This window comes from Antrostomus carolinensis, unplaced genomic scaffold (assembly GCF_000700745.2).
Source record: "Antrostomus carolinensis isolate BGI_N321 unplaced genomic scaffold, ASM70074v2 scaffold14303, whole genome shotgun sequence".
NCBI classification, from domain to species: Eukaryota; Metazoa; Chordata; class Aves; order Caprimulgiformes; family Caprimulgidae; genus Antrostomus; species Antrostomus carolinensis.
The window spans coordinates 8009-17220 of NW_010307468.1; the positions used below are offsets into that span (position 1 = coordinate 8009).

A 9212-nucleotide genomic window follows, 5' to 3' on the forward strand; every position below is an offset into this window, starting at 1 on the left:
CAGATCTGATCACAGGCAAGCTCTTGCCTTCAGAAACCATGGGCTTTTCTTAGGAGAATGAGGTATAGAAAGTACATTGGTACATGAGGATAAAGTCAAGGCTGGCTGTTGGGTGGCATAGCAATGAGAGAGACTGATCAACCTGTGATAAACATCTAAATCATAGAATCATAGAATGGTTTGGGTTGGAAGGGACCTTAAAACTCATCCAGTTCCAACCCCCCTGCCAGCAGCAGGGACACCTTCCACTAGACCAGGTTGCTCAAAGCCTCATCCAGCCTGGCCTTCAACACTTCCAGGGAGGAGCATCCACAACTTCCTTGGGCAACCTGTTCCAGTGTCTGACCACCCTCACAGTGAAGAACTTCTTCCTAATATCTCATCTAAACCTCCCCTCTTTCAGCTTAAACCCATTTCCCCTTGTTTTGTCATTAGTTGTCCTTATGAAAAGTCATATACTTTCATATACATATAAACATATCACTTTACTTGTTAAGTCATAACAATAGTATCAAGGTACAACAAGTAAAGAGTGATGACTATAACTTTTTTGCCATTTAAAACCTGCTTTCTATTCATTTTGGTTAGTATTTCAGGAATTTCTCTTCTCTTGCTTGTGGTTTTTAATTTATTTTATTTTATTGTATTTTTTTTAGAAGGCAATTTACCTTTCATCAGATTCAACTTCTACAAGCAGCAGTTCTTGGGGGCCAAGCTCTGCTCTTAGTAACAAGCGACGCACACGGATGCTAAACAAGGGTATCCAAGCAGGTGAGATGTTCAATCCCAGACTTGTCTTTTTTATATTTGCCTTTCATCTCTTTGGAAACCATTCTCCAGTGTCTGTTGCATGTTTCTGGTGGTGGGGATGTACACACAGCATTCTTCAAATGTTTTGAGAGAGAGATGTTATGTTCTAATTAAAATGAGCCATTTAATTTCCTTTCTTGGTCTGCTTGAGTAGTAGCCAGTTTTCTTACTTAGAAGTTTATATCAACCCAACCTAACCTAATAGTAAAGGTAGATTAACTGTATTTTTTTGTTTTCTCCACAAGACATCTGTCACACAATGTATTTTGTAGGCATATGGTATTTCAGAAGGCAACTGCATTTCATATTCTTCTTGGTAATATTTTGGATGTTAGATTCTATTTAAAACAGAAGCTGATCCTGGACTGGTGGAATTCTGCATTTGGGTTTTTCTGGTGGCAATTATCCATTTCTTCATTAATTTACACGCTAAATTCATAGAATCATAGAATGGTTTGGATTGGAAGGGACCTTAAAGCTCATCCAGGTCCAACCCCCCTGCCAGCAGCAGGGACACCTTCCACTAGACCAGGTTGCTCAAAGCCTCATCCAGCCTGGCCTTGAACACTTCCAGGGAGGAGCAGCCACAGCTTCTCTGACCAACCTGGGCCAGTGTCTGACCTCCCTCACAGTGAAGAATTTCTTCCTAATATCTCATCTAAACCTCCCCTCTTCCAGTTTAGAGCCATTTCCCCTTGTTTTGTCATTAACTGCCCTTATGAAAAGTCCTTCCCCAGCTTTCTTGTAGCCCCTTCAGGTACTGGGAGGCCGCTATAAGATCTCCCTGGAGCCTTCTCTTCTCCAGGCTGAACAGTCCCAACTCTCTCAGCCTGTCCTCACAGCAGAGCTGCTCCAGCCCTCACATCATCCTGGTGACCCTCCTCTGGACGTGTTCTAGCTGGTCCATGTCTTTCTTATATTCCCATCATCAGATTGAGGAATGGCTTTGTTTTATTCATCAGATACATCAGTTATTTATTTATTACTACTATTTTGTCACATGCAGGTGGATTGAATCAGAAAAGTATTTTCATGGCTTGTTTTCAAGACCACATTCTGACTTTTTGAATGTTTGTTGACTCCTTCCGCTTTCTGTTAAATATTTGTGGTGGTGGTTTTGTTAAATATTTGTAGTTCTGTGAGCAAACCAGTCTTCTATGGCTAAAACAGAGTTTTGGGTGGGACACACTGTGAAAATTAACAGGTCTAGAAAAACTTGCAGTTCCATTGTCCAAAATATAAATCGATATGTGGACCTACTATTGGGTCTTTCAGCAGCAGATTTGAAATTGACTCAGGTTGAAGTTGACCCTGAAAGTCAACTCAAGTCCCCAGTAAGGGATGTAATTGGTTTAATTCCCACCCTTTATATATATATTTACATTTATGTTTATATATGCTTGTTTTGCTTGTAGTGCTTGGTTTACACCACTTAAATGTTACTCAGATTATCACCTAGTAACAATCTTGAGTCACTGTAAACTCTCCTTGAATTGGAAGTGGGAATACAAAAGATTTTCCCTTTTGAAGGTGGGATAATTCTGTGATTCTGTGATAAATAAAGTGATCCTTCAGCTTCAAAGTAAAAATTGAAGGTCACCACCAGAACTATGCAAGTCACACGTGCTGATGTTGAAGTACTTCCAGCTGCTCTAGAATAAGATGTTACTGCTTCATTTTCTTGTACAACCTGGTGTAGGTGGCAGGGGGGTTGGACTGGATGATCTCCTGAGGTCCCTTCCAACCACCACCATTCTGTGACTCTGTGATTTTCAACTACAGGAGACTTGGAGATTGTGAACAGTGCAACTAAGAAGAACACTCGAGATGTTGGTGTGACTTTTCCTACCCCAAGATCTAGCCAGCTAAATCAACGGCCCCAGGAACCCTGGCATCATGTTGATGGTATTTTTGGAGATTCAGATGGTCTGGTCACAGATCAGCAGACAGCAGGAAGCAAGGGTAAGCAGAAAGGACAACCAGGCAATTTTTTCATGGAGAAAAGGATGAAAAGGAGCAGGCTGCATTTACCACAAGGTCAGTCCAAAATACACTTTCTCTGCAGCCCAGAAAAGCTGTACATCTCAACAGCAACCAGCAAAAGATGTGGGGAGGATTAGTTAGGACACAGAGTAGTCTGTCACTAGTACAGTCAGTTCTTACTCAGTATTTAATCAATGAAATTTAGATAAAACCCACTGTGTCAAGTGAGCTCTCTGGTGCTCTGTTATGATGGTGTTTTCAATCAAGTTGTTAGGTGCAACCTACCATCTAGCAATGAATAAAATAAGGGAAGATGAATGAGATGGGGATCATGTAGATACTTAATTTCGATGTTCAAAGTATAAAAAGTTCTGTGAAGCTCTGAGTAAATGGTCACTAGAAGTTGTACTTACTGTTTCATCTTCTGAGGCTTCAAAGAACAAGTGTGGGTTTTTAATTTCCTGTCAGTCTTCACCATGTCATGATTAAATGTTTAAAAATGTTTTCCTTAGTCATCATTGTTGTTGGAGGGACAAATCATTCTGTCTCATACCCATTTCATTTAGAAAATTTAGAATATCTCTTCAGAGTACTAGCTGATATATTCAAATCCTTTTATGTAGGTAAACTGTGAGTAATCCAATTCTTGTGTAAGTATTTAACATTTAGAAGATGGAAAGCATTTGATCTTCAAAAACATCTATAAAAAGCCATAGGGCTTAGGACAGCACAGAGGCTCCTTAAAAATGTGTAATTCCTAATAAATAAATATCCTTTCTATAAAGAGTGAAGCTTGCAAACTAAGGCATTTTGTACTTTTTCAGAAGTGTTGTTTGATAAATGTTGCTGGTTTCCTGACACTTGGCAAAGGAATTCTTTTGAAACTGCCAAAGGTGTCTGCTACAAAGTCCCACTGTTATTAAACTGAAGTGAATATTTATTGCAGTGTTGGGCCACCGACTGGATTTAGTTAAAACCTTGGATATTGTCATGGTTTAACTCCAGCCAGCAACTAAGCACCACACAGCTGCTTGCTCACAGCCCCACAGTGGGACTGGGGGAGAGAATTGGAAGAGTAAAAGTGAGAAAACTCCTGGGTTGAGCTAAAAGCAGTTTAAGAGGTAAAGCAAAAGGCACATGAACAAGCGAAGCAAAGCAAGGAATTCATTCACTACTTGACTCTCTGTAAGCACTTTTCAGCAGTAGTGGAAACATCTCTGCCTTATCAACGCTGTTTTCAGCCCAAATCCAAACCATGGACCCACACTAGCTACTGTGAAGACAATTAACTCTATCCCAGCCAAAACCAGCATAGGCATGGAGATGGGGATGGAAAATAGGCACATGTATTGTCTACAAATCTTTTTTTTCCTCTTCTGTGGTCTTTTAATAGGGATTTCATGGTTTGTCCAAGTAGAAGATTTGAAATCTGAATCTAGGAAAGAAAACCATTCCAATTCGTTTTCTGGTCCTGGTCCTTCTTGGTTTGAACCGTTGACGAACACAAAGCCTTGGAGAGAACCTCTCCGAGAGAAGAATTGGCAAGAGCAGCAGCACAGCAACGTGATTCAGGCAGCAGTTCCAGAAAGAGGTGCTGAGAACAAGTCCTCACGACCATTTGTGAAGCTCACGCTACAGGTAAAGGCACTCTGAGCTGTGAAACTGCTGGAATCTCAGGAGGATTTCAGGAGTAATGCTGGATCTTGTGGAAACACATTTTGTTCTTTTTAAAAAATTATTTATTTATTTTTGTTTCACCTTTATAATCAGTGGAAGTCAATGTGTTACAGATCACTCCTGCTTCAACAAAAACAAAACCCAAACAAAACCAAGGAAACCAATGGATTTGGCAGTCAGTCCTGCTTGGTTATGGTGATCTGGTTTTCCACAATGCACTAATCTGTTTGAATTGATCTAATATTTTAGGACTTAAACCATTTGTCTTCAGGAACTAGAGGGACTGTAGCTGATATAAGCCATAGAATAGAATAATAGATGTGTTTGGTTGGAAAAGACTTTTGAGATCATCGAGTCCAACCGTACCTGTCCACTATTAAACCAGATCTCTGAGCACCTCATCTACCTGTCTTTTAAACACCTCCAGGGATGGGGACTCCACCACTGCCCTGGGCAACCCCTTCCAATGCCTCACAACCCTTGCACCAAAGAAATTCTTCCTCACATCCCATCTCAACTGCCCTGGCCACAACTGGAGCCCATTTCCTCTTGTCCTGTCCCTTGGTCCCTGGTTGAACAGACCCACCCCCACCTCTCTCCACCCTCCTCCAAGGGACTTGCACAGAGACACAAGGTCTCCCCTCAGCCTCCTTTGCTCCAGGCTCAACACCCCCAGTTCCCTCAGCCACAAGGGAACTCAGCACACTTGTGCTCCAGACCCTTCCCCAGCTCCGTTGCCCTTCTCTGGACACGCTCCAGCACCTCCATGTCCTTCTTGGAGTCAGGGGCCCAACACTGAACCCAGAACTCGAGCTGTGGCCTCACCAGCGCTCACCATACTTGCTTCCAGGCAGAAATAATACTGTGTGATGTACATAGTGTGTCATTAAAATGGGCTTTAATTCATGCAGTGCTAGTACTGTATGTGTATGTGAGTATACACACGTGTACACTTTCAGATCAGGTGTGATCACTCAATATCTGTGCAAAAATACAGATGTAGCCTACATAAATATTTTTTAAAAAATCTAAATTAGGAAGTGCTGATTTAGGTTCACTTCAGAAGTTCCTTTAAGCTCAGCTGCATCTGCTGACGTGCTCGGAGACCGCTCTGTGATGGAAATTGAAGTGTGGCGAGCAGAGGTATTAGGAGATTGCTTTTAAAATTCCACTTCTGATCCAAAATGAATTGCTAATGTTGGTGTGCCCCAGGGAGACTGGTGTAAGTTACAGAATCTTTTATGGGCTCAACTTTGTGACCTTTGCTATGCATTTTTGAGAAGAGATTTGTGTGCCTTTTTCTAATTATTTTAGCTTTTTTTTTTCCTGGCCAGTTAGTTTTTGGTTTGTTGACAAATAGCTTGTTAAACAAGGTCTCTGAGGATCTACCCAGCGTTAAGGATACAAGATTTTGTATGTTATACCAAATACTGCTTTGATGGGACTTTTTTTCCATACTTTGGTGATGGTTTTAGATATTTTGATTATTCCTTTCCAGCTGTCTGGCCACTTCAGACTTTGTTTTGTGTCATCCCACTTTAGGAGGCTCTTGCAGTGCACCGTCCTGATTTCATCTCCCGCTCTGGAGAGCGTGTGAAGCATCTGAAGCTTGTAATGGAGGAGAGGAGGATGCAGAATGCACGGCAGTCTGAACAAGAAGAACTGTTTAATCCTTCAGAGAAGAGAAAGGGCTACAGGAATGCAAGTGCAATGCTGTCTGACAGAGGTAATATGACATCACTGCATTACCTAGATCTGCAGTGCTTCAAAGGAAAAGTATGGAACCCACTTTTCTCTTTCACGTATATTTTATTGGACATGATTATTTTCATCCCTAATCCTAAACCAGATTGACATTATAAGGAGTTATTTTTAATTCTTCCACATGACAAGCATGGCAGGAACCTCCAAGTCAGAAACTTACTTGCACAGCCTCAGGTTTCTGACCAGAGTGTACATAAACATGGAGCTTCTACTACTTGACATGCTGACTGTGAGAGCAATGCTAGTGTTTATTGTTGACTGAATGGTTCTTCTCTTGATGTTCTCTAGGAATGAATTAATTTCCACATTATTCTTAAAGGTGTGTGTATTTTCAATAAAAGTATTACAATTAGTTAACATTATTGTCTATAAGAATCCATAACTTTTAAAGGAGTCATTTTGTTGCAGTAATATTCTTCATGAGTAGACTTGATATTAGAATTAGTTAACATTATCTGTAACTTTTAAAGGAGTCATACTGTTGCAGTAATATTCTTCATGAGTAGACTTGTTCACCATTCTTTTATCTCAACATTTTCCATTTAGGTTTTCCAATTAGAGAAAAGAGAAGAACAATTCCAAAGAGTGAAATGGTTCAAAGATCTAAACGGTAAGGTTCAAAAAATTTTGTTTCAAGTAGATAAGTGACCTGAGGAAATGGGTAGGGAGGATGGATGAGTCATGTCTGCAGTCAAAGAACTGGGAGTTGGAGATAACATTTCAGTGCAAGATGTAGGCATCTTATCAGAGGGACAAAGCACCTATTTAGAAAATCCAAGAAACAAGATCATTTTTGAAAAACAATTCCTGTGACTAAACCTGAGTATTCTGCTGCAGTATCTGCCCTCTGAGCACCACAGCAAACTGCACGTACTGGACCCTGACAGGAGAGGAAATGTAGGGTGTGGGCTGCTGGAGCATCTGTATAGTTTTAAACATTAACAAACCAGGTAATTAGTGCAGGAATCACAGAATCCCAGACTGGTTTGGGTTGGAAGGGACCTTAAAGCTCATCCAGTTCCAACCCCCCTGCCAGCAGCAGGGACACCTTCCACTAGACCAGGTTGCTCAAAGCCTCAGCCAACCTGGCCTTCAACACTTCCAGGGAGGAGCAGCCACAGCTTCTCTGGCCAACCTGGGACACTGGCTCACCACCCTCACACCAAACAATTTCTTCCTCACATCTCAGCTCCATCTCCCCTCTGCCACTTTCAAGCCATCACCCCTTGTTCTCTCACTCCCTGCCCTTGGCCAAAGTCCCTCCCCACCCTTCCTGGAGCCCCTTCAGGTACTGGGAGGTCACTATGACACATGAAGAAGTGAGGTGTCCACCAAATGAAAGTAGTAAGAAATAACTACCCTCAAAAGTAGGTTTGAGGTCATCTCAAAGGGATGAGACCTGAGCAATCTGACGTGGTCTTGAAGTTAACCCTGCTTTGAGCAGAAGGTTGGACTAGATGACCTCCAGAGGTCCTTCCCAACCTGTCACACTGATTCTACAAAACATGTACTGGAATATGCAATATATAAAATAAACCCCTTGATATATATGCTGAGAGAGTCCAAAAAGAATATTTTATTCCAGTAGCCTTTGTTATTTAAAGGTATTTTAGGACATTACTAGTGAGTTGGCCGAAGTGGTAAATAAGTCAGTTCCCCAAGGAATGCATCTCCACATGTCTTACCTGAAGTAGAAGGATTTGGGTTCGGGTCACTTGGACTGTGAGATCTGAACTCGTGTGTTTTCAGAAACTCTGATTTCATGGTAAGTCAGCAGGACATCTGTGGAGACTGGTTCAGGCAGTCACACTTGGGGACTCTTTTTTGTTGTTGTTCTTGCTGCTGTCATACTCCAGCTCTCAGTTGGAGCTGAGGAGTAATTTCTTCTGTACCATTCTTTTGAAATCCACACCTATAATGAGTTCAGGAGCTATTTCTTTTCTGTCTGTGAGGATAGAAATGGAATTTCTCATGGCAAATTAGCTAGAGGTAATGAAAATAATTCAATGAATTTACCTACTGTTCTGCATTGCCCTGGTTCTAAGATCTAAGGCAAGAACTTGGCTAAGAACTTGGCTAAGAACTTGTTGTTCTAAACACCTTTATGGTGGGATGATTTTGATCTTTTGTTGAGGAGAGCCATAGAATGGTAAAAACCTTTAGAGAGTGGTGAGATGGTCGCAAAGCAAAACCTCAAAGCTTGGAAGTATCCCTCTCTGTGTCTGGTAACACATACATGGATGTAGCACCCTCTGCTGCCTTCCTGCACAGTGGAAGAGGAGTAAAACAACTGTAAAAATGTGATTGATTTCCTCTTTTCTGTAGCAGTAATGTAGGTAGTGACAATTTTAGGAAAGATGACCTCCTAAGAGGAGCTGCAGAGTAGGAAAATAGGGATACACAGGGAGGTAGGTCACTGGGAGGAAGGAGTGCAGTTGCTTTTTGGGTTTTTTTTTTTTTCCTTCTTTTTTTTTAGTGTGGGGTGTGATTTGCTTGCTCATCAGTTCCTCTGTGAAGTCTGAGACACTTGGTAAACATATAGCAAGGGGGGGAATGTAAAAGCTAAAGATGTGTCTGGCTTTCCTGAGCTGATGCTGGTGAATTGGACAGGAGATAAAATTCAGTACTGAGATTTGGGGTTGATCCTTCCTTTCTCAATTCTGCCTCCTTAGTTATGCATCATTGTACCGCTTCCTATTACTTTGTTTTCCAGCTAAATTATCATCCTTCTCTCCTTTGCAACATGCAAGTGACACCTACTTTGTACTGATATAAATAGCAGAGGTAGAAACTGATACACATTTGCCTCCCTTGCTTCTCTTGCTGGTCTGAAGTATGACCTCTTTTCCTGCTGGAGTTGGTACCAAGACAACTGTCAAAGATGCCTCTCCTGGCTGGTGGGCTGTATGGATTTGCAAAGTTGAGAATGGAGAGGGTTGAAGTACTTTCATAGAATCACAAACTGGTTTGGGTTGGAA

At 41.5% G+C, this 9212-nt stretch overlaps 1 protein-coding gene across 1 annotated transcript; it reads left to right on the forward strand.

Moving 5' to 3' along the window:
* Positions 1–739: 739 nt before the first annotated feature.
* On the forward strand, positions 740–6196 carry LOC104523007 (Alstrom syndrome protein 1; the record flags this gene model as incomplete). Its single annotated transcript, XM_029084370.1, has 4 exons — positions 740–771; positions 2593–2772; positions 4187–4431; positions 6013–6196. Coding segments are annotated over exons 1-4 (634 nt in total), but the record flags the coding sequence as incomplete, so codon positions are not given.
* Between the last annotated feature and the right edge of the window lie 3016 nt (positions 6197–9212).